At 39.8% G+C, this 26,662-nt stretch overlaps 1 protein-coding gene across 2 annotated transcripts in view; it reads left to right on the top strand.

Annotated features, from left to right (window-relative positions):
- The window catches only part of GRIA3 (glutamate ionotropic receptor AMPA type subunit 3), a 287,984-nt gene that overhangs the window by 169,065 nt on the left and 92,257 nt on the right, over positions 1 to 26,662 (top strand). For both annotated transcript variants that reach the window (XM_057538112.1, XM_028165001.2), the window contains exons 5-6: positions 6,029 to 6,082; positions 24,500 to 24,661. In XM_057538112.1, coding sequence (XP_057394095.1) covers positions 6,029 to 6,082; positions 24,500 to 24,661 — 216 coding nt within the window. The remainder of the gene's footprint in view (positions 1 to 6,028; positions 6,083 to 24,499; positions 24,662 to 26,662) is intronic.

Here is a 26,662-nt window from a genome sequence, read left to right on the forward strand (position 1 = left end):
AGGTCTTCTAGATGAGATACTCCAAGAAAAGACACAGTGTTTGGAAATGCATCACATTACAGGAAGTTAGCTGATGGAAAGGTCCAGATGTTTTAAGTATTTATTATTGGCCCTATGACCAAGGACTCTAGCTGATCAAAGCTGCTGGGCTTCCTAGGTGGGGCAGTACATGGAAATTGCCTTAGGAAAGGCTTTGTAAGTTTCCACATCTGTCATTTGTATGCAGTCCCAGGCATTATCTGCTACCTCCCAAACTGCCCATTAATTTGCTCCCTTACAAGACTCGTGAACCTTTGAAAGTAGATGGGGATACTCTTAAGATTTGAACCATAAGGCAAATTAACCGTATTTTATCTGGACAGGAAGACATGATCTTTATTCTCTTCCCTAAAGACACGACTGCGTTCAGGCAATATTACCCACCACTCCTGATGGTACACCAGAGGATTTTCAGTGACATCTGGATGAATAGATTCTATTTTCACACAGTTGTATTTATTTTCTTGTATGTAGTTTCATGGATATTATTGCTTTGGACACCGCTAACTTTAAGTAAATGAGTAGCTATAAAGATAAATATTAAGAAAATAATAGTATTGTGGTATGTGGATAGATCACAAATTGTTAAGGAAGTTTGTAAGGAAATGAAATTCGAGAAATGATGTTTAAGGGCTAATACAATGAGGTGTTCCCACCAAGATCAACATGCATTGAAATGGTCCCTTATTCCTACGAGCAGGAATAATCTGTTGCTCCTTTAACTTACTTGTGGCCATTTACTGCCTCTTATTTGTATGTTCTCTTTGCCTCTCCCGCTGTTTACATCTTCCGCATATTCCATTCGTCTTAGTGAATGCAATATTGAAGTCTGGGAAGTGAAACTTCCCAAAGACATGCTCTTTGGTGAAATCCTTGTCCTCTAATCTTCACATCCTAGCGTTTTATTTGATGATTTTAGATTTGATAAAATAGATTTTATTTTCTATTCAGTTGCCTTCTCTCTGCATAAGCTTCCCTTGAAGACAGTATACACAGTGATGAGATTTCTCGGTTATACTCCCATTTTCCTTCTTTATGAAAAGCTTCAGCCTTTCATCTGTACCACCCCCACCATTGGGCTGACTTTGGGTGGTTGGCTCTTCTCGGCCTCACTAATCCAGCACATTTATTCAAGTCAGATGACTGCACTATGAAGCACTGTCATTCAGTTAGAGAGCGTGTGTGTGCAGATTGAGGTTATTAGAAAAATAATTCTAAAGGAATGGACTTCTGATATATGTTTACTAAGACTAAAGCAATTTAGTAGCTCGGGGTTTTCATTCAAGAGAATGAACGGCTTTTATCATATCTGATGGAAGACTTCTTTTGGGAAGTCTGGCATATTCTGAGGCTGATTTCTGTAGCTTACCACCATTTAACTCCCAACACAGCTGAAATCAGATAGGTTGCTGTAGGACAGCAGTATCTTTTTGTAACTGAGGAAGTAGAAAAGGGAAGGGGGGGAGCTGAAGAAATGTCTTCTCTTTGAACACACACCAAAAAATGTGGTCTAATCGCTTTTTCTTAAAGAGAAAATACCTATATAACAGGTAAATCTGGTGAATTAAAACCAAAAACCTCCCTCATTTCTCTCCCCAGCCCTCCACATGTTCTCAAGGTACCTAAATCAAAGAGAAACAGATTAAGGTGAACGGCAAGGCATGTTCTGTACTCAAAGCAAGATCAATCTTTATACATAGATCCTTTTTTGGCACCAATGTAGAAAATCCAAACATGGAGATACTTAGGTCTGCAAATAACCTAATCTGCATACCAGATGGATCTAAGGGAAAAAACATAGACACTTTTCCACACACATATTTTTTTTAAATATGAGCATAGAAAAACAGATGCTTTTGCTCCCAAAGGGTCTGTGGGCCTCTCTCGAGTAGTCTTATGGAGCAATTTAACTTCAGATTTCTAAAATTATGAAAATGTCTAGATTAAGCATTAAATTGGAAGAGAAAGGGCCTCTAGAAAACTAGCTGAACATCTTCTGAATTATTTTTAACTGCTCAGTGATTCCCAGCCCCCAATTTCACAGAGAAGTGGATGGAGGAGTCAATAAAGGGAGGTCTCCTCCAAATGGGTAGACTATAATTCACTGACTTCTTTAACAAATAATTTAATGCTCTGCCACCTGCGTGGTTCAGTGAATGAAACTACTGTTTAAGTTTCAGTGAATGAGGATTGTGGCATTATTTCTTTCAGGTCCTACTTGTGGGCATAAAAATAAATCTCCTTAAAACAATGAATTTTATCTACATTTCACACATATTCCCTTATTGCATTTATCATATCTGCCATTGTATCAAGCTATCCATCTTCTCCAACAAATCTTACAAAGGCACAGTGAATACACAACATGGATTCGGGAACTTGATATTTCCTCCTTAAATTTCACAGTAGACTGTAAAACGGCTTTTATACTTGAAGTTCTGAAACTAGTTCAGAAAGAGCGATTATAATTACTGTAAAAGCAAAGTTGAATATTCTCTTGGTTACCAAAGTCATTAAAGAACTGAGGGTACAATTTATGCCTTGTTCATCTGTAACAGATGGAAAGAAAAAAGATTTAAGACTAACTGAACAAGAACCGCTCCCATTAACTAGTTCCTTTGTGCACCGTATTACGCACAAGCCTCCCATCCCACCCCTACTCCTACAAGCCCTGCACCAAAAATTCAAAGAAAGGAAAGATCAGGAGCAAAACATGACACTTTTGGCAGTGAGGCCTCACTTAGCTCACATCAGTAGGATCATTGCTGCCCTACGTGAGTAACATTTCAAGATAATTGAAACGTACTCTCTTAAGTATCAGGAATTTGAGCATTTCTGATGGAAACCTTCCCTCAGATGTATTATAATTTCCCTAGGTTTTTCAGCAGAAATTACTGAACGCAACAAGCCATACCCTGATGACTCAGGCACTCAGGATGAACATCCATGATTATACTGTGCCGTAGTGCAATGTTGTCTGCTTTTTGGGGGGACTCCTCCTTCCCCTTTAAGTCACTTTGTCACTTCCTCTGCCGCTAATGTACCTCTTCCTAATATCACCACCCCCCTCCATACACACCGCTTCTAATTTGTAGCTTTTCACTTACTGTGAACTAGAAAACCAAAATTGGTAAGAACTGTATGTTAAATAAGAGTTAAGAAGGCACTGAAGGTAAGGATGAGGAAATAATTACGGCTTTTAACGCAACAGCTTTGTGACATCTAAAGGTTCCTATCTTTAGATAACTTTCCCATCTCTTCAGTTTAAAGTAAATTTTGAAAGGGTAGTGCTGTGAGAGAACTACCTTCAAATAAGTGAGTTTGTTTTGCACAGACCATCTGGGCATGGATTAAAGCGGATATTCTAATAGCTTCAAGTTTTTCTGAACCTGAAAAACACTATCTAAGTGAATGACCTCTCTCCACAGTTATTTAACCCCACATAATTACATAATGCACATCCCAAACACTTTTGTAGATGTTATTCAGTTTGATTCTGACAACAGTGCTGAGATAGGAAAGGCCAGGCTCATGGTCCCAGATTACAGGTAAGGAAATGGAGGCTGGAGAAAGTTGAGTGATTTGCCCACAATCAAACTGAGTACGTGACAAGGTTGGGCTCCTGGGTTCTCTTTCGGGGCTCGTCTAACAACACTTATGTTTTCTGTGGCTCCCTGTTGCCTTTCTTATGCTCAGAAGAACACTAAACCCTGCCTCTGGTGAGACAGACTTACTCTGTTTCCTTTGGGCTTGCTTCTTTATTTCTCTCCAAGCTCTGCCAGATGTCCTTAGGAACCTTGCTCATTTTTCTAACAGAACTCAAAAACCCTCTGATTGTATTATGTTGAAGGTTCTCAGGGAATTAAAAATTCAACAAATGTATGGTCCCAACTTGCCATCAAAGTTAACAAATGTCACCAGGAAGGATGTTTCTCACAAGCGGACACTGAAGAATACATCCCAGCAGATACCTAACAGCTCATTTTGTGTCACAGTGGTGTGAGAAATCATCTCCTCAAGACATTCATTAACCTTTCATTTCCTCCGTAAATAATCAGTCAGATACGTGGCTCATATTTTAAATTAATCAAAAATAGCTCTCTCTCTCTCACTCGCTCTCTCTCGCTCTCTCTCTCTCTCTCTCTCTCTCTCTCTTGCAGTACTTAAAATGAATTGAAATAAGCATGATATTTAAATATGTGGACACCTCTGGGCCAGCTTAAACCTCATCTCCTCCAGGGAGCCTTCCCTATCCATCCCAGCAGGCCTTAGACGTCTCTTCTTCCTCTTCTCCAAGAACCTAGAGTAATTCTTGATATTTGACATTTAGCACATATTAAGAAACCATGTAATGTACTGCCAAGAGCGTGGGTTCTAGAGGTACACAGACCTAGGTTCTAATTCCAGCTTTAGCATTTCTTAGCTGTGTGGCCTTGGGTAAATTACTTAAATTCTCTTTGGTTGAGATTCCTCATCTGTAAAATGAAACTTATGATACTTAAATCTGTTTAATTGTTCTAGGGATTAAATACAGCACCTAGTGCAGTGCCTGGCATATACTAGGAACTCAATTAAGGGCAATTGTTTTTAATATTATCATTATGACCTTTTATATATAGATCTGGTTTGATATGTGTACAACATTGTTTTCTCAAACTGTTTTTAGACCCTTGACAGCTGTGTCCATAGAGGAATATATGATGAAGTTTAATGGCCCCTTACTTGCACAGGTTCTTTCTGAGGCCTTATTCCAAATACTGTATTCATAATTTTGTATTATTTTTCTTAAAGAGGGCTCTTAAAGTGATATTAGCTTCAGGCCTGCACAAAACCTGGTTCTGCCTCTGGTTGTGTCTTTAACCTCGATCATATCCCCCTCCTCACTCTCACTCCTGCATACTACTCTGCACAGTCAGTACTCAAAAAAATGACATTTTATAAAATCTTCAGTTAACCAGAATTTTTGCTGTACTTAACTATAAGGAAATAAGCTTATGTCAGGTATTTTGTGAAAACCTTTCAACTGCCAACCAGTACATTTAGTTGGAAAATATCCAATCCACTTACATATTTTGAGATAATAAAAATGCGCTTTGTAAACTGTAAAGCTTAGTATTAATACAGTGCTACTCATGAAAATTATGATAAGAGTGATGACCCCAAGGCAGGGTTTCTCAGTCTCGGCACTACTGACGCTTTGGGCTGGATAATTCTTTGTTGTGGGGACTGCCCTGTGCATTATAGGATATTTAGCAGCGTCTCTGGCCTCTACTCACTAGAAGCCAGTCACCCCTCCTAGATGTGACAATCAAGATGTCTCCAGGCATTGCCAAATATCCCCTAGGGGAAAAATCCCTTCCCCCACTACCTTAAGGCACATTCAGCACCAAAAGATGTACAGATGTTCACAAGTCTTTCATATTAAGGTAAGAAAAGGAAGGCAAGCATTTTAGAAAAGTTTTTTTTTCTCAACTGCTTCTGCTAGAAAAGTTTTCAATAAGCAAAAGCAACCTCGATTAACCTGAAAATCACATTAACCCCATTCCTTGTGTGTTCTATTCCCTAAGCATTCCAGATAAAGAAAGAAAAATGTACCATACATTCTATTTTCTAATTTGTATGCAAAGTTCAGCCCATTTTCCAGCTCAACAGCTAAGTACAGAAATCCAGTTCATGGGTGAGGGATCATCAGTTTCATCACTTTTGCCATCTATTTTAAGTGATGATGCCACTGACCTGGAAGTTTAGAGAGCTTTTTTCCCTTGCTGTTGACATTTTTAACTTTCATATTAGCAATTCTTCCTGTATCCTATGCCTGAAAGTAAAATGCAACAAAAAGAAATCTGGCCCAACTAACTATGATTTACTATATATAAACGACCTAACACTTCGTCGATTATTTAAAAGTACTTTGCTCTAGCCATCCCAATGACTGTGCAATTGAAAATGTCCTTGAATAAGCAATATTTCTTATTTTTTATTTCTGCAGGTTGTGATCCTGGGGAAGCATTCAAGAGGTTACCACTACATGCTTGCTAACCTGGTAAGAACAAGCAGAGTTTAAGTTTCCAGGGCATTATATTCTATTTAGTTTGTGTCGCCTGTAATTATCCCAGAAAGAAATACAAGAAGAACATAATGTGTTCTCTAGACACTTGGAGAAATGAGTCAGTAAATACTAAAACCTGAATGCAATAGCCTTGTTTTCAATTATGCTGTGTCTGTTTTAGCTGTGAAGCTTATATCCTCTCCTCGTTGAAAAACTAATAATTTGATATGATTCTTCACTGATTATTCTTAGATTTAATTTGGGTTTGAAATGTCAACCATTTTAATCAGGTTTAAAATGTAAAACAAGGGACAGGGGACACAAGAAACTGACTCTTTCCCCAATTAATCCAAGTGTATGTGCACATTAGTATTGGACTTGTCTTTCTAGAAGCAGGCCACTACCAAATCTTTTCAAACCAGATGTGAGCAGTAGGTTTGAACATAGAACATTAAGTAATCCTGTCAAAGTGTATAGCCACCTTTCTACCCATACCAAAACACAACTTGAATCTTTACCTTCAAACTCCCCATGCCTTTAAAATTTGTGACATTCTAGAAGTTACTTTTTATTAAGGTTGGTTTATAGGTCTTCTTTCTCTAAAAGGACAATTGGCTTAGGAATTAACAAAGTGGCTTCTAAATCTGTAATATATGTTTGGCAGAGGTTCTGAATAATACTATCTCCCTGTAATGAAAGAGGAATGGTAAATTATCACTATGATACTAAGAATCTATTAAATTATTACGTAACATGAGTTCTAGCCCCAATTTTATTTCATTAGCACAAGAGAATCATAATCATTATAGAGCTCTTAAACCAAAAGAATAGCAACAAAGGTGAAAGATTATCGTAATTATATTCTTAGATTTCTTAAATCAAAGAAAAAAGTCTTATTTTGTTTTAATAATGAATATTTTTAAATGAGAAAGGAAATGTTACTTAAACCTCCTTAAGAAGTGTGTGCACTCAGACACTTTATAAGATGAAGATTAGAGCTACTGCTTTGAAATGTTGTGTGCATCTTCTCCAATAAATTGCTCGAAGTGGAGTGCTTCAGTCCGTTGTAGGGATAAATGAATCGACTCTTTTAGGAGGAGAAATCTTGATTCTTAATTTACATCTGAGTACATCCAATTTGTTTTTAGACAACTGACAGGTAAAGGATGTTTGTTGACTCGCTGGGGGTTAGACCAGGCTTTGGCAGGAAACATGGAGGTTATAGCAAGGTATCTGAGGCAGTTCTTTTTTTTTTTTTTTTTTTTTTTATGATATTTTTTTTTTTTTTTAATAGCTACTTTATTTATTTATTTATTTATTTTTGGCTGTGTTGGGTCTTCGGTTCGTGCGAGGGCCCTCTCCGGTTACGGCAAGTGGGGGCCACTCTTCATCGCGGTGCGGGGACCGCTCTTCATCGCGGTGCGCGGGCCTCTCACTATCGCGGCCCCTCCCGTTGCGGGGCACAGGCTCCAGACGCGCAGGCTCAGCAGCCGTGGCTCACGGGCCCAGCCGCTCCGCGGCATGTGGGATCCTCCCAGACCAGGGCTCGAACCCGTGTCCCCTGCATTAGCAGGCAGACTCTCAACCACTGCGCCACCAGGGAAGCCCCTGAGGCAGTTCTTGATGGATTTTTACCATTTCTTTCTCACCCATAAGCATTTTGCTCTCCTTCCTTCCTTCCTCTCTTCCTTCCTTCTTCCCTCTCCCTTTCTCTTCTCCTCTGCCTAGGGTTCACTCAGCACTGATGGTACATGACACAACTTTAGGTAGTGCACACACGAACTTTTTTTTATTACAATGGCAAATGTATTTATTTACTATGTATTAGAAAAACATAAAACTAGTACATCAAAACCCAAATTTTATGGATGTTATTACTTCGTACAGGGCTAGAGGTTTAACAACAAATGAAATAATTGTTTATGTCAAATGTGTCAAGTAAACAATAGCATGTTGCTATAAACAGATACAGCAAAATCTGTTTTGGGTATATGCAGTTGTGGTGGTACCTGGATGACTGAAGTTTGGGAAAGAGCATTGAACTAGGGGTCAGAAACTTTGGGTTGTCCTACTGACTTTGCTACTCACTAGCTATGGGATGTTGGATAAGTCACCTCACCTTTGAGGACCTCAGTTTCCATACTGTAAAACTCAGATGGGAGTGGGGAGTTCATTGATGGATTGGTTGGATCCTTTAGAAGAAGATGCTGAGATATAAATAGAAGTGCAAGACATTTATTGGGAGTAATTCCTGTGAAAAATAAAAGGGAGAGGGACACAAATAGAAAGGGAGCCCTTCAGACCACAATACAGGTCTGATATCAGCGAAGGAGGGGAAAAGGAAGGAAGTTTGAGGGATAGTTAGGGAGTTTGGGATTGACATGTACACACTGCTATATTTAAAATGGATAACTAACAAGGACCTACTGTATAGCATAGGGAACTCTGCTCAATATTTATGTAACAACCTAAATGGGAAAAGAATCTGAAAAAGAGTAGATACATGTATGTATATAACTGAATCGCTTTGAGGTACACCTGAAACTAACACAACGTTGTTAATCAACTATGCTCCAATATAAAATTAAAAGTTAAAAAAAAAAGATCTTCAGACCATGGGATAGCACACCTGGGAGCTCCAGTGCAACAACTCCACGTGGAGGAGGCCCATCCTGCCCCAAAATGGCGAGCCACTGTACCCCGACCTTGCTCAGCCATTGGCTGGCAGCTGCCTGGGAAGCACCCACCTCCCGCTTGCGAGCTGGGGCAAATCCTGAAGGCACCTGAAGCTGGAGACTGTCGGCTAACTCACGTCCTGGAGGCAGGTTCTATGTTAAAAGATCTAAGCCTGAGCCGTGCACATCAATGGTTGTCTCAGTTGGCATAAGGTGACCAGATGATCTATAAAGACCTTTCCCATTCTGGATTTCTAACTGGGCCTCTCTAATCCTACTGGCAATCCTTTAGAACTTTGGTTTCAATTTTGAGACCCAGAGCTGACAGAAGTGAAAGCGTGTAGAGTGACAGAACTGCAAGAGAAAATCACTAGGACAAGGTTGGGGAAAAGAATGGTAAACTGGATGCCTAACACAGAACTCAGAATTATGAAACCTTGGAAAGATGCCTACTACAAGAATAAGCAAAGTCTGTTCCCTCAGAAAGAATGTAATATATAGTGTCATGTCAGTCTGGATAATGAAAACATGAATTCATTTCCCATGCTTTGAGCTGCCACCCCTTCTCTTCCTCTAGTGACCTTCTTTCCATTTGAACACAGCCATGCGTCTCCATAAGTCCCTGTTCTCTATAGCACATTGCATATGGGCAGTACGGATAGGAACCGTTACTAACCTCTGATAAAATAATGAGCCACATTATCCCTTCCGTGGTTACCAGATTTTTTTAAGCAGCTAAAAATACTCCAAAGACACATATACATATATACACACAGCAAACCAAAACTATTTAGAAGTCATTTAGATGATCAAAAACGGGTAAGTGGAGCTAAGAAGATGTTTCCTTTCAAGATGAGCCAGCTGGATGAAAGCTGAGGACACATACACAAGGGAAGAAGTTCTCATCTGAATCTTGGTGTAACAACAGCACAGAACCACTGCCTTCTTCTACAGATGCAAAATGAAAAACACTCACACTGCCTACCTAAGCTTTCTGGAACCACCTGCACCAGAGCCCCAAGTGTCCCCTTTGCTACTAAGTCCCATCTATCCGGCAATGACTTCTATGTGCTTTTACATGGACCTTCCCTGGTAGCAATCCTAAAGTGACAAGACCTGGATATTCTGTAAGTGCTTCAACAAGGACCTTTCATAGGTCAAGGTGTACATTTCAGAATGGACAACAAGCTGCAGAAAGTTCTAACTTGTTGAAATTCCTGGAAGAAACAAAAGATTTCATCAGGAGCACAGGCCAGAGATGTGATCTGGTCAGGCCGGAAGTGGACATGCCAATAATGAAAGAGTAAGTAAGTCTCTTACAAATTCTGTATCAGTCGGTGGTGTCATTTCTTTTTAGGGGTTGTTCCACAATTGATTGTTATTTCCTCTTCCAGAACTCTCTCTAAGGTGGTAATGTGTCTCTACTTTAGTACCAGAGGTAACCAGCAGGTATACAATTTGTCAGTCAAGCAACCGCTCTTTCTTTCATGGTAGGGTCCTGGATCAGGATCCTTTCCACTGCATTCCCATGCATGTTGTGTATTGTGATTTAATTGTTTCATATATGTCAATAATAGTGTGCAGAACCCTAGACTAACCCTAGGCATAATGAAGAAAAAAAGCACTAGACCAGGAGCTAGGAGATAGGTTCAAATCCCAAGAATTGACCTGACTAGCCTGTGACAAACCAAACCTCTCTGAACCTGTTTCTTAATCTGTAAAATGAAGAGATAGACCAGATCAAGGTTTCCCAAAGTGTGCTATTTGTACATGAGATGATTTTAGGTAGTATATAGCAAAACTTCTTAGACTGATTAGTTTTGAATTTATATTAAATGTGTATTCGAAAAAGATAACTCTCCTGTCAATTCTATGAAGCTAAATTAGATATTTAGATTAAAAAACTTAGTCGATGTAAAGAAAATATATGAGGTAAAGACTAGTTCAGATCATCCACCCATGCGGCAAAAAAACCCTGTAAAGGTGGTATATTAGAGGCTAAAATTTGAAAAACACTCCAAGGTGACTTCCAGCTCTACATTTCTTCCCTCGTGGAGGGTCTGTTTGGACCAGGGAAGGCCAGGAGTGAGAGTGTAGGCACAGCAGCTGGGTGAATATGGAGGACATAAGTGGGGGAGCACAGCCGGAGCCCTGTTAGCCTTGGGATATTGTCATAGAGCAGACTTCAAATCAGTCCAGGGGGGCAAAAGCCAAGCAAAGTGTTGAGTGCCCTTAGCTACATTCTAAACAGAGCTGCAGCTCTAAAGGATCAGTCAAAGCCATTTAATAGTTGACACAGAACAAACTGGATCTGAGTTGAGATGATCCAACAACAGATGTTCAGTACCCAGCCCCCCAAATAAAGCAAAAATCTCCAAGCATTTGAGGCGCCCAGGGGAAACTGTAAGCCACGGTAGATCTCATTCAGTGCTGCGCCAGTTAACCTCTGCCTTAGAAGACCCGACGGTTTCCTTGCCTAGGCTGAGACTGGTCCCAGGGTTGGGGACAGTTGTGGACCCTACAAGTGGAAGTTAGGTAATGTCAGCTGCCAGCGGGAGAGGGCCGTAGGACAGGTGATCAAGTTAGCCATTGTGCCAGGGGAGAAAGGGGGAAGAGAGCTGACTATCTGAGACTCCTTCCTGCTGTGCCAGCTGTTTTCTTTAGGCTTTTCCTTTAATGTCTCCAATGAGGAGAGACTTCTTACCCACCCATTTCCCCAAGCTTCTTAGAGATCAGGAAACAGGCTCAGAAAAGATACATGACTTGTCTGAAGTCTCACAGCTAATCCATTGCCAAGCTAGGTTTCCGGCCCAGGTTGGTCAGACACTTTACCAAGAGCATCTCGCTCCTCTCATTTTACCCACTCAAGCATCTCAGTGAGACAGAAGGTCAGCCCCACAAAGGTCACATAAGAACATTTGCAAAGACATAAATGTATATGAATGACGTATAAACTATAAATTTATGAGGGTGAAGTAATCAGAGGGAAAAAGGCTTAAAAAAACAAGGACAGCTTTGTGAATCTGGGTTTGAAACGCGTCCAATGGGCCAATATGAAATGTATCTTAGCAGGCACCAGTTCCATCTCCATCACTGTCTTCTCCCCTGCTACATTCATATTCATCCTCTCTCTCTCTCCCTCACACACACACACATTCCTCTCCCCTGCTCTCTCATCCCCCTTCTTTCTCTTGTTCTCTCTTCTTTCTTTCCCTCGCCATCTGCCCCATTCATATGATTAGTATGCCAGAAAATAATGACGGGGAGTACTAGATTATATCTAATTTTTCTAAAATTTTACTAAAACAAAAGCATTAGTCAAAAAATAGAACTCCAAAGAAGCATCCAGGAGTAACCGGAGCTTGGAGAAGTGAACTCTGCAGCTTCCCAGATCTAGGGATGTACCTGAAACAGAGAGGGGCCCACTTTGTTTAAAGAGAAAACAAGTTTGAATGAGACTGAGTCATGCTGTTTTGCTTGCCAATAACAACTGTTCCCTTCTGCTCCCTTCCCCTCCCAGGTCTTCTTGTTCTGTTCTCTACTCTTTCCCTTCCTTTGTACTTCCATTTTTAATGTTCTAAATAAAAAATTCAAATGCTCAAAGTCATGTTGTGATCACTGACACCTCAGCAGATGGCATGTAAACACAGAGCTCACTGGGCTGGAGCCCGGCCTTACCGGCAAAGGAGGTGAGCTTGAAGGGAAAAATCCCCCCTGGTCCCCAATGCCAGGAGCCCAGTCACCTCCCCTGGGTACACAGCTTCTCTGGTGGCTCAGGATTCACTTTCTTCTCCAAATGAAGATAGGATACAGCAGAGTATCAAGGGAATGAGGAGTGGGGACTGGGCAGGGGTCCAACGTCCTACCGTGCATTTAGAAAGGCACAGGCAATTGTCAGCTTAAAGTAGCCAACTTTGAGACTCTCATTCCCCCTCTCCAAAAACGCCTCCATTATAGTCAACCATCCCTGCCTCCCCCTGCCTGAAATTATCAAGGAAAGATCACTTCCTACTCAATGTTCTAGCAAGATGTGTTGAAAAAATTCTGTTTTCTCCCCCGGGCCCCTCCCACGTCATATCTGCTAAAACAGTGCTTCTCAAATTATCTGTGAAGAAGGGCCAGATTTTCCCCCAAATATTCACACAATAAAAGCACAACAACAATAAATTACTAAAAAACATGAAATAAACAAAACAAGACATATAAAATAAAAGCCCAAGTTTTTTTAGTATTAGATTCAACAGCCATATTACTCTGTCAACTTGCTTATAAACTAAAGGCTTATATTCAGTTTCTCTCCTTCTATCATCTCTGACTGGTAACAAACAGCAGACCAGCACCAGTCCACACATACTTTGGGTAGCACTACTCTAAAGATTTTTATAACAAGTTCGTTTTTATATATACCACGTATATGCCCAATACCTTGTTCACTCTACTACAAGGAAGACAGAAGGTGGTCTCTTTAAGAACTGTATAAACATATTGAACAGACCAAACTGGCACAACTTAGGATCACTGGCATGGAGGTAGAACAGGTGCTGGGACCTGTGCTGGGAATGAAGAGAAGGCAGAGGGTGGGGAGTCAAAACTCTGCATAGTATGGCCAGAGAAGGGCTTTCAGAGAAGGTGACTTTGAAACAATGATCTGAATGGTGAGAAAGGTCCAATTATATGAAGAATCAGGGAAAGTTCATGTAATGCATAGGGAACAACATGTGCCAAGGTCCTGAGGCAGAAAAGAGTTTGATACCTCTCTGAACTGTTAGAAGGCAATTTTGGCTACAGCAGAGTGAGCGACAAGATCTGGATTATCTAAGGTCTACTGCCTGGCTAAGTTTTAGCTCTTTTCAACAGCATCAGAAAGCCACTGAAGAATTTCAAGCAGGGGAGAGACATGACCTGATTTCTGCTTTAAAAAAAAAATCAGTGTCAAATGGATGGATCTTATGGTATTTAAATTATACCTCAATATAACTGTTAATAAAAAAGAGATCAGTGCCTATTTTTCCCACTAATAGCATTTATGTCAACTTGTAATTATTTGTATATTCATACAGATAACTCCCACTGGACTAAAGTGTTGTGAGGTTAGGCACCAAGTTGGATATGGCTCGCCATTGTACCAACAGATAGCACTTAGAAGGTTTCAAAGTATGTTTGTTAATTGGATTAGAGAATAAAACAGTGAGTGAACAATACAAGCAACCTGTAATCAAGTGCTAATTTATATGGTGTAATCTTTAACTCTGTGCATTACATCCTCCCAGGAGGATGGATCTGCTTCTAGAAAAAGACTTGTGTCTCTCATTAGCAATCTGATAACTTGAGTCACCACAATTACCGTGCATTTCCCCATCAAAGCATCACCCAGATGAACAATTCAGATGGCACTAAAGGCAAAGCCAGCCTTCATCCAAATTGAGACAGATACTCCTCCTTGGCAGCCTTCCACCCCTCATTCTACTGCTTTTACCTTCCATATAGGCAAGCCACCTTTCTCATTTCTCACCCATAATCTACCATCAACTCAATGAAAGTCACCCAACTTATCTTGTCTCTGTTTTCCTCTCTGTACAAAATGTACCCTAACAATAATATTATATGAAGGAAATCGCCACATAATATCTTAAAAATAAGTGCTCTAAAAGTAAGCCTTGAATATATCTATTTCCAAATCTCAATTATCTCACCAGAAGGAAACTGAATTGCAGTACTATATGTATGAATCAAGGGAGACAGGATGATACCAAAGTCATCTGGATCTTTGGAAGACTGAGTTGTCTGGCTATTCTCAAATCAAGGACAATCTGTCTTTGGATGCCAGTTGTGTAACTAGTGTCTGTGTAAAAGATAGCCTTGGAGACTTAATCAAAAGTAGCTTACAAGGCCTTGCATTAGGCACAGAGGTCATGGTTGGTTTTATACTGTTGGGTTCAGATGTGGGCAACAGTCACTGGCTCAAACAGATGTGATGTGACTGAGAAGCAATGCAATTGATGAAATATAGCAGAGCTTACAAATCTAAATGAGTAGTTTCCTTCTCAAAGGAATAACTTCTGAGATTATATCCATATTTCCAACAAATGTTGCCATTGTTGCACAGAGGCAAATAGTCAAGTGTACAGATACTTAGAACATAGAAAGTGAGGAAGTAGAGTTTCAACTCGCCCTATCTGTGAGCACTAGGATTGCCTCCAACCTTTCTCTGCCTTCTCTCATCTCCTTTAATCTCTCCCTCTGCATACAGTTTACTGGACCAACCAAAGGAAGGGAGACCACCATGGCAGTGAGCAAAAAACAAAACAAACAAAACACAATTTCAAGCAAACCAAATTGGTGAAATGCAAGGAGCACTAGAATTTGATATCTAATCTAAACACACAAAAATCATTGAGTATCTGATCATCACTTCTAGTTATTAAAATCCCTATGAAATAATAAAATGGGCTCAACAGAAATTCCACTCACTACAGCAGGGGATTTGGAACCTCAGAGCCACTAAGCAATAATATTGTGGAGTTTACACATAAACGTATTACGTGGAAAGCATGGGAAGGCATGCGACAATGAAGGAGGACAAGAGCCCATAAGCAGTCAACAATGTGCAAGAGCCTATGTAATAATTGGCAAAAGGGGACACAATTGGCCTTATTACTATCTGGTAGAGAATATAGAGACAAATTTAATATAGATGTTTCTTAGTCATTATTTTACTAATTGAAATGGCTCTTGAAGAATGAAATTTCAGTAGACACCCAGAGCTATAAGTGATGAAGTGACAGCCCTTTCTAGACAAAGGAAACAGAACAAAGGTACCAAGGTTTAAAGGGGAGCCATGTGGCTAGAGCATGAGGTCTCTTGAAGGAAAAGGTGTGGATAAGGCCAAGAGAACAAAAGATAACAGATAATGGAAATCCTTGAAGGTCAAGTCAAGATATTCAGCTGTCAGTATGTCTGTAGAAAGTAGGGAATCATTGCAGTGATTTGAGGAAAGGAGTATTATGCTCTAACAGATATTTTAGGAAGATAAATTTATTATGCAAAGAATAAACTGGAAAGGTAAAGAACTGGAAGTTGGATCACCAGCTAGGAAGCCAGGACGATAAACTAGGCTGGTGGTCCTCAAACCCACTTGTGCTTCAAAGTCACTTGTTGAATTTATTTTAAAAAAAAAACGACAGGTGCTTGGGCCCCATACCCAGTGACCCAATAGGCTTAAAGTGCCATTAATTGAAAGAAGGGATACAGGAAGAGGAAGAGATTTTAAGGGAATATAACAACTTTGCTTTGGGGCACATTCTTTTTAAGACACACATGGAATAAGGAAGTCAATTTAGTTGGTAGACAATTAGAAAAGGGGGTTCTAGAGTATAAGAGAGGTTCTAATTGGAAACTCATTGGTATCTCATTCAAAGTGAATTCGAGTTGAAAATTCCAAAAGAAAACAAGAAATTAATTTGTTTTATAGACTCTAAGCCTTAAAATGTGACAAATTCATCGGCTGAGGTATTTTATGTATCATAAATGTTATTTATCATAACTGAGTAACATTTATGTTGAAAAAGTAGATTCTCAGGGCCCAGCTATGTGAGAATCATGACAATCTACTGCCCCCCCAACATACACACACACTCAAAATTTTAAATGGAAAAAGGCGAAGAAAAAGAAAATGAAGAAATTCTAATATCTTTGGTTAGATGGGAGATGACAGAAGAAGAAACTGATTTTTAAGTAACAAATGAACTGCTATGATTCAGTGAAGCAATAGAGCAGTTGCTATAAAACAGCAAAACCTGCTGAAACAAAATGAGCCATCCTTTCCCACAAAAATATCAAAGAAATCTACTGGAATGCATTTTGTCTTCAGTCAAACTATATTATTTTAAAGTATATAATTTTTAATAGTAGATGAAGCTCAGTGAGGAAACAGAATTCATGATACAGAAGTTTCCTTTGAAGTCAGACATGTTTAAATTTATGTATTAAATAAAAGGATATGGGTTTTCTGTCCTTTTTTAAGCAGTTACTATTGGAAGAAGTGCTTGCATCAGGCACTTAAACCCTGAAACAAAAATGAGAACAAACTAAAAAGACTTAAAGAACTTTAAATATTACTTTTGTTCTGAGCCAAGGGCATGAGTTAAAAAGTAAAAACTTGTAAACTTATCACATATTTAGATTGGTAGTCAAACTTATACTTTTTCTAAAGACAAGGATTTTGTGATAATAATTTAAAAATCCATCTGTATTCACATGTATTACTGTCTGGTCCCTGCACTACTTCTGTTCACCGACCTTCCTCCCTTTATTTTCCCCTTTATCACCCACATGTTTAGCATTCATTCTTGTTGTGCTAGCATCTTACAGAGATTTTGGAGAGACTCAGTGCCAGTGTTCTCAACTTGAGGTCCTTCTGTGACCAAGTCATAAAGAGAAGACTAGCAAGAGTTGTGAACAAATGCAATGCCTTAAAATAATGAGATAAGAGGTGACCATGGACCAAGAGCCAGCCAACTCCTGCTCCATAGTCAGAACTTGTATCCCAACTTCAAATTTCTATAACTATCTTTCATCTTCTATTTTCCCCTTTATCATCCAGATGGTTGAAGGTCATTTCTTTTTTTTTTAATTCATATTTAATTTTTTAAAATAATTAATTAATTAATTTTTATTTTTGGCTGTGTTGGGTCTTCGTTTCTGTGCGAGGGCTTTCTCTAGTTGCGGCGAGCAGGGGCCACTCTTCATCGCGGTGCGCAGGCCTCTCACCATCGTGGCCTCTCTTGTTGCAGAGCACAGGCTCCAGATGTGCAGGCTCAGTAGTTGTGGCTCACGGGCCTAGTTGCTCCGCGGCATGTGGGATCTTCCCAGACCAGGGCTCGAACCTGTGTCCCCTGCACTGGCATGCAGATTCTCAACCACTGCGCCACCAGGGAAGCCCTGAAGGTCATTTCTGTTGCATTAGTTCCTGCTCAGAGCTTTTAGACAGACATCTTCCCACCTCAGGGTCTCTATGTAGCCAACTCAAGCAGTGAATTCTGGCAAGAGGTATGGACAAGTGGGATGTCTTAAAATAATCACACAGGTAGAGAAAGTGAACCAGGAGCCAGCCAACTTCTCCCCTGAATCAAGACATTTCTCCTAACTTCCATCATCCTACCAGAATACTCCCTGCCACCATCATTTTATTTCCTTTTCTATACACTCTGCATGGTTTGTTTTCTTGTTCTGCTTCAGTGTCTTTACATGGGTTTCAGGGATACATGAGGGGGTGTGACCAGCGCAACAACTAAAATCTAGCAACATATTCTAGAAGAGTGCAGTGTCTTTAATTTAGATATCAGAGAAGGAGGACCAGGACCCTGGCACCTCTTAGTTTTTAGCCAGAATCCATCTTTTACACTGTCTGTTCCTACCACTCTCTCCCCTTGCTTTTTTCCTGCCTACCTGTTGTGTGTTTGCTGGTCAGCTTTGTTGTGTTGGTTATTTCAATGAAGCTATGGGTAGACTTAGGCCCCAATTTACAACTTTCCCAATTATGGTTGTACATGATCATAGACTCTAGCAACTTCTTCTAGAAATAAAAAACAATGGGATAGATATAGGAGGTAGACCAGGAACCAGCAAAATCTCCCTTCTTAACCATCTCCTCTCTCCTAACCTCCATCTTTCTCCACTGACCTCTCCCCTTTTATTCTCCCCTTACACCATCCATATGTTTGGTGATCATCTCTTTTGTGTTAATGTCTTTTGAGAGGTTTTAAGAGACTCAGCCTCAATTTTACCACCTTGAAGACTGTGGTTCACCAGCCTAAGGAGGAGATCTAACCAGAGGCTATGAATGGATGAAATGCTTTAAAATTATGGGATAATCTGTTAAATCAAAATGTATTATTATAATCTTCCCATTTCTGTGTCTTTGTTTTCTATTTGCTTTGTCAATAATTGAGGAAGGTATGTTAAATCTCCATTTTGATTTTTTTTTTTTTTATCTTTTGGCCACGCAGTGCGGCATTTGGACTCTTAGTTCCCCGACCAGGGATTGAACCCGAGACCCCTGCAGTGGAAGCACGAAGTCTTAACCACTGGCCGCCAGGGAAGTCCCTCCATTTTGATTTTTAAAAATAAATTTAGTACTGGGAATTCCCTGGTGGTGCAGTGGTTAGGACTCCGGGCTTCCACTGCCAAGGACCTGGGTTCAATCCCTGGTCAGGGAACTAAGATCCCACAATGCTGCATGGGATGGCCCCCCAAAAATTTGTTTTTAATAAATTTAGTACTATTGGTTTTAAAAATAATAATAATAATGGGATAGGAGGAGGAGGAGGAGCAGGAGCTGGCCAGCTCCTGCACCTTAGCCCATACTTCTCTCCTAACTTCCATCTTCCTACCACTGACCCCCTGCTCTTTCATTTACTCCATTTTCCTTTCTGGATGTTGTATCATCACCTGTGTTGTGTTAGTGTCTTTACATAAGTTTGGGGGGGGTCTTTGGTCTGCTTTTAGGGTTATAGATGTCATAACAATAAAAATCCATCAAAGATTATTATGGGATGGTGTAATGCCTTAAAGTGGTGGGATAGGAGGAGGAAGACTAGAATCCAACCAAACCTGCCCTTAAGCAGAACGTTTCTCTGAATTCTCATCGTCCTTCTCTCTCTCTCTTTCCTCCTTTCCCCTCCTACCTGTTGGATGTCAGCTCTGCCGCATTAGTGTCTCTGAAGAGGCTGTAGAAAGAATCAAGCTTTAAATTTTATAATCTTGTAGACTGTCAGTGCCACTTGAACCATGGAATTTAGCAATATTTGATACAAAAAGATAATTATTTTTGAAGAAAAGGTATCAGAAGTAGAAGGACAATCAAGAGTCAACCAACTCCTGCCTTTTAGTCAGACAGTTTTCCTTATATCCCCTTCTCTACCATTCACCTCTTTTCTCCTTTTCCCTTCTGTGTCCTTGATAACTGTTGGTTAGCTCTGTTGCATTAGTGTTTTTTCAGAGGAATTAGGGAGAATCCAGCCTTGATTATCTCAACCTTGAGAACTGTGACTTGCTGCATCTAAATGCTGGGCACCAGGGCAACATTCAAGCCATAGAATCTGATTAGAGATTACAATCAAGCAAAATGTACACAAATAGGCCAGAGGGAGAATTAGGACCAAGAGCCAGCCAACTCTTGCCCTTTAGCAACAAGATCTCTCCTTTCATCTCCATAAAAGCTTATTACAAAACATAGGCAGAACACACTACGACATAAATCACAGCAAGATCCTTTTTGACCCACCTCCTAGAGGAATGGAAATAAAAACAAAAATAAACAAATGGCACCTAATGAGACTTAAAAGCTTTTGCACAGCAAAGGAAACCATAAACAAGACGAAAAGACAACCCTCAGAATGGGAGAAAATATTTGCAAATGAAGCAACTGGCAAAGGAAAAATCTCCAAAATTTACAAGCAGCTCATGCAGCTCAATGTTAAAAAAATAAACAACCCAATCCAAAAATGGGCAGAAGACCTAAATAGACATTTCTCCAAAGAAGATATACAGATGGCCAACAAACACATGAAAGAATGCTCAACATCATTAATCATTAGAGAATTGCAAATCAAAACTACAATGAGGTATCACCTCACACTGGTCAGAATGGCCATCACCAAAAAGTCTACAAACAATAAATGCTGGAGAGGGTGTGGAGAAAAAGGAACCCTCTTGCACTGCTGGTGGGAATGTAAATTGATACAGCCACTATGGAGAACAGTATGGAGGTTCCTTAAAAAACTAAAAATAGAACTACCATACGACCCAGCAATCCCACTACTGGGCATATACCCTGAGAAAACCATAATTCAAAAAGAGTCATGTACCACAATGTTCATTGCAGCTCTATTTACAATAGCCAGGACATGGAAGCAACCTAAATGTCCATCGACAGATGAATGGATAAAGAAGATGTGGCACATATATACAATGGAATATTACTCAGCCATAAAAAGAAACGAATTTGAGTTACTTGTAGTGAGGTGGATGGACCTAGAGTCTGTCATACAGAGTGAAGTAAGTCAGAAAGAGAAAAACAAATACCATATGGTAACACACATATATGGAATCTGAAAAAAAAAAAAAGGTTCTGAAGAACCTAGGGGCAGGACAGGAATAAAGACGCAGACGTAGAAAATCGACTTGAGGGCATGGGGAGGGGGAAGGGTAAGGTGGGACAAAGTGAGAGAGTGGCATGGACATATATACACTACGAAATGTAAAATAGATAGCTAGTGGGAAGCAGCTGCATAGCACAGGGAGATCAGCTTGGTGCTTTGTGACCACCTAGAGGGGTGGGATAGGGAGGGTGGGAGGGAGATGCAAGAAGGAGGAGATATGGGGATGTATGTATATGTATAGCTGATTCACTTTATTATAAAGCAGAAACTAACATACCATTGTAAAGCAGTTATACTCCAATAAAGATGTTTAAAAAATAAATAAATAAAAATTAAAAGTACAATTTTATTGGAAAAACTACTTTTCATCAGACTTCTTACTAAAATAGAAGGGGTTCCTCATCAGCATTATTACCATTTTACAATTATTGTTGTTACAGTTATTGTAAGCACTGTGAAACCCTTCTCATGAAAATAAATATATGAGAATGACAGGAAAACAAAAGAAGCCTATTACAGTATCTCCTTTCTTTTTCTACCACACTTCTGCTCTCTCCATTTTGTCCATGGGGCTGTGTTACGCATTCTGCACGTGTGGACGGGTAAATCTTCAGGGCAGTTGGTAGGAGCTAGTGTCGCGGAGGTCTTGCTGGACAGAAGAGCCATTTGAGGTGACCTTCCCCTGGCTTGATTTGTGCTGCTGTGGACGCATTTAATCTCACAAGGGCAGCCCGGCTGGTTCCAGTCTGAGGGTGCCAGAACTTAATCCCAGATATGGCTGTCATAAAACACGGGTTGACTGAGAAACTCCTAGGTCCTCAGCAGTGTGGTCGCTGTGTGGTAGACAGATGAGTGCTGAGCGTGCCTGTGAGGACGCTTCCAAATTACAGTATGCTACTGGAGAGGAAGACAGCCAAATGGGAATGCATGGGGCCTGGGTGGCAGAGTGAAGCCTCCTGGAAGTAAGCAGAGGTGACTGGTGAGGTAGATTTGAGTTGGACTCCTCTAGTATCTCTTGTAAGAAAAAGGTAGTGAGGTAAAATGTTTCTGGAAAGGAGTGGTATGGTGAGTAACCAGACTGAAGTGCTGGCTCTTACACCTTAAGGCAGACGTGAGATTTCTGGGATCCTTTCTCTTGCCCTCCTTTTTGTTAATCCTGTGTTGCCATTTTAACAGGAGTGTGATGCTTATCAAAGCATAAAAGACACAGGAAATACTACTTCCTAGTGCAGACTGTGGCCATTGGCCCTGGGGACCAACAGGGTGGCAGAAGCATTCTCAACCCCTTTCTTTCAAGGAAGGGGGCTCCACCTCCCAGGCCAGGCTTTTAGGACACAGGAGAGCACCAGAGAGCCCACTCTTCACCCCCGCCAGCAGACAGATGGGTAGCTGCTCAATGCTCTTGTGTAATACTTGTTAACTGGCAAATATGGTTTGGCATAGTAAACGACTTAAAGCCATTTGTTCAAGTTTTGCCCTCAGCTCTTTATTTGTATATTTGTTTAGGGGGTGAGAGTTGGGAGTTGGATAACAGTTAGGCTTAAGCCCCATCTGGAGCCTCTGCTAGGCTTTACACACAGGCAAGCCTCTCTGCCGATTGTAGTGCAGAGGGGAGCGAATGGGAGAAAACACTGAGTCTTAGTTTCTTTCAGGAAGGAGGACTTTAGGAGAAAACTCATCCTAACAAGTTAATGTTAATTTTAAAAAATACTTTGGGGTCATTGGAAAGGAGGAATGGTTCTCAGTGATGCAAACTATTTGGCCCTTCGTCCAGTCTCCACTGGCTCATATACCACTTATGAAAGGAAGAGGAATGGGGCTGAGAGAAATAACTGAAAAAGCTGCTTCACTAAAATATTTTCTACGACTGCCTTGTTGACCACGTTAAAGAAATGCAGAATTAAAAGAAGCAGGTGTAGGGATGGTGACTAGAGAGAGGTGTACAGGATATTGGTTACATTCATGTGTTCAGGTTGTGAAAATTCATCAGGCTATATTTAAAGATGTGTGCACTGGGACTTCCCTGGTGGTGCAGTGGTTAAGAATCCACCTGTCAATGCTGGGGACACGGGTTCGAGCCCTGGTCCAGGAAGATCCCACATGCCGCGGAGCAACTAGGCCTGTGTGCCACAACTACTGAGCCTGCACTCTAGAGCCCACAAGCCACAACTACTGAGCCTGCGTGCATAGAGCCTGTGCTCTGCAACAAGAGAAGCCACCGCAATGAGAAGCCTGCACACCGCAACGAAGAGTAGCCCCCACTCGCCACAACTAGAGAAAGCCCATGCGCAGCAACGAAGACCCAACGGAGCCAAAAAGAAAAAAAAGAAAGAAAAAAACCCTTATCATTCTAAAAAAAGGAAAAAAAGAGATGTATACACTTTTCTATATGATTATTATACTTCAATGAAAACTTAGAATGTAAAAAGAAAGAGAAAACTTTAGAGAAATAGTAGGGATTTGAGTAATATAGTGTATGCATTTATAAACTCATCAAGTGGTACATTTAAGATTTGTGTATTTTATTGGATGTAAATTTTACCGAAAGATAGAAGGAAAGGAAGAAAGGAAGGATGGAAACTGCAAACACTGAACTCTAGTTAATGGCCTGCATGCTGAAGTCTTTTGGTATGAAGTATACTAATACCTGCCACTTACTTTGAAAGGTATCCAAAAAATGAAATGGACTGATGAATGGATAGAAAAATAGTAATTGTAAAATCTGAAGTGACTATTTGGTTTTTCACTGTACAATTCTTTCAACCTTTCTGTATATTTGAACATTTTTTTATGTAAATGTTGGGGAGGAGAATCTAAAGGAAAGAGGAAGAATTCTTCCCATTTCTTTATGAATATAAATATTGGCTCCAGCCCATTGAAGACCCAAGTGCATCAGCAGCAATTGGCAAGAGACAGAAGAAGAAGAAAATGGTGGATGCTATGAAATAGATGTCAAAACTCATTCATGGACACATGTGAGACATACCCTGGGGTTTGTACCATCATATACAACCAAGCTGTCAGTTTCGCTTTTTGGCATTTCTGTAAATTACAAATGTTGAAAGTACTCATTATTAGAGTCTGAAGCAATCTGCTGCATTCGGCATGTTAAGCTGAAGAAGAGTTTTTGATACCTCTAGCTAGGGTCAACTTTTTCAACAGTTTCCAGTTATATGAATCATTGTATCTGTACTCAATGAAGAAAAACTAAAAATACAGGTAAATGAAAGAAAAAAAAAACATTTGAAGTTGACACCTATGTTTGTCGTTGCAGCAGCTACACTAAAGACACAGGCACTAAAATGGAAGGATGTATATTTTCTCCAGCATGCCTGTAGTTTCAGAGCCAGAGTGCCCTAAGAATTAGTCCATATCAGGGTCGTTTGTTTGTCGTGGTTTTGGTTTTTATTGAGATATAATTGATATATAACAATCTGTCCAGGTTTTCCTTGATTGCTAAAGAAGGATCCTGGGGAAGGAACTTTCATTTCCTCCTTAGCACTCTAACCAACAGATACAATGAGTACGAATGCATGACCTCCCACAATCATTATTCTCTTTCAATCTCTTTCTAGGGTTTTACCGATATTTTGCTAGAAAGAGTCATGCATGGGGGAGCCAACATTACAGGATTCCAGATTGTCAACAACGAAAACCCTATGGTTCAACAGTTCATACAGCGCTGGGTGAGGCTGGATGAAAGGGAATTCCCTGAAGCCAAGAATGCACCTCTAAAGGTAATGTTCCAAGACGTGTAGAAACCTTAGGCCAGCTTTCCAGAACATCTCAGTATGACCTTTATATATTTACGGCCATCCAGTGATCAAATGGTCGTCCCTCGAAAGTGTTTCAAGGATGCTAAAACACAACTGCAGATAGTGCTGCTGCACTTGAAAACTAAATTCCCAAATAAAGAAGCTATTGAGAAGGAGGTCTTTTAAAACCCAGCGTTTGGGAAGGTTAACTTAATTTTTTAATGAATTTCATTTTTAATATGCTCATAATTTACAATATTACAAGAACCTGAATCAGGCAAAGAGTGAGGACAGTGGGAATAGGTAAGGAAAATTGATAGTCTGAAACAGAAAATTAGATTTTACATTATTTATGTGATTGCTTTGTGTTAATAAGTTTCATGAATCTCAGTACACCCAAGTGAATTAGGCTCTAATACAGAATGCATGTTGCCTATACATATATTGAATGGAAATGTTTTCCTGCCTGCAAAAGTATCTTTAAATAATTAGATTACCTAAATTGCTCATTTTCATGAAATCAAGATAAGAACACTGAAAGCAGAAAGTCATGCTTAAAGTGCACATTTTTCATGTGTTCCCCTATGGCTTGAAATCCTATTATTTAAAAATCAGGAATTAAAACAGATAAATGGGAGGAAAGTTATTCATGTTATACAAAGGATCCTTCCAATGTATTTTTTTTAAGTAACCCATTCCCTCAGTGCATTGATTCAAGTATGAAACAGACTTTAAATTCTTCCTTCCTGATATGTATGTGAAAGTATGTATGTACCATGGCTGTGGGATCCTTGTGATCAAGATGAGGGATCAAAGCAGAGTCAAGGCTCAAGGCCCCTCCCTAAAAAAGGAAAGGGGAGGCGACATTTCCTTTCTCATGGTTTCAAGATACCCATCCTCATATCCTTCCTCCCTGGCAAGAACAGAAGGAGGAGGAACAATGGGACATAGAAAAGAGACACATTCTGAATCACCTATGCAGGTCCACCCTGAACGGGTCACATCAACATAATACAAGTGGGACCTTACTTCATGCAATTGGTATGTTCTAGAAAAGTCATGTTAAACATCATTTTTACATCTTTTTGTATTAATGTAAGCCACTTACTATCTAAGTGGTTCTCTGTAGTTGTAATGATTACATTACACATGCCAGATTACATTACACATGCCAGGTATCCTCATATGCTTCAGTAAATATGGTCACAATTCCTATGATGAATCCTTTGTAGTCAAATCTCTTTTTTAAGATGATGATTTTATGTTTTATTGAGATATGATTGACATGTGACATTATATTACTCTTAAGTATACCACATACTGATTTGATGTATGTATGTATTGCAAAATGATCACCACAATAAGTTCAGTTAACATCTATCACCACCACAGCTACAAATTTTTTCTTATGATGAGAACTTTTAAGATCTACTCTCTTCGCAGCTTTCAAAAATTACAGTGCAGGATTGTTAACTATAATCACGATGATATACATTACATTCCCAGAACTTATCTTATAACTGGAAGTTTACCTTTTGACCACCTTTATTCATTTTCCCTATTCCCCAGCCTTGACCTCTGACAGCCACCATTCTGTTCTCTGTTTCTATGAGTTCCTTTTTTTTTTTTGGATTCTACGTATAAGTGAGATCATACAGTATTTGTCTTTCTCTGTCTGACTTATTTCACTTAGCATAATGCCCTCAAGGTCCATCTGTGTGTCACAAATGGCAGGATTTCTTTTTATGGCTGAATAATATTCCATTGTATGTGTGTCTGTGTATGCATATATATTTTTATTGAAATATAATTGACATGACTTTATATATGTATATATGTGTGGGTGTATATCACTTTCTTTATCCATTCATCATTTGATGATTTGATGGACACAGGGTTGTTCCATGTGTTCGCTATTGTAAACAATGCTGCAATGAACATGGGGGTGCAGATATCTCTTTGAGACAGTGATTTTATTTCCTT

Source organism: Balaenoptera acutorostrata, chromosome X (assembly GCF_949987535.1).
Source record: "Balaenoptera acutorostrata chromosome X, mBalAcu1.1, whole genome shotgun sequence".
In the NCBI taxonomy this organism is placed as follows: Eukaryota; Metazoa; Chordata; class Mammalia; order Artiodactyla; family Balaenopteridae; genus Balaenoptera; species Balaenoptera acutorostrata.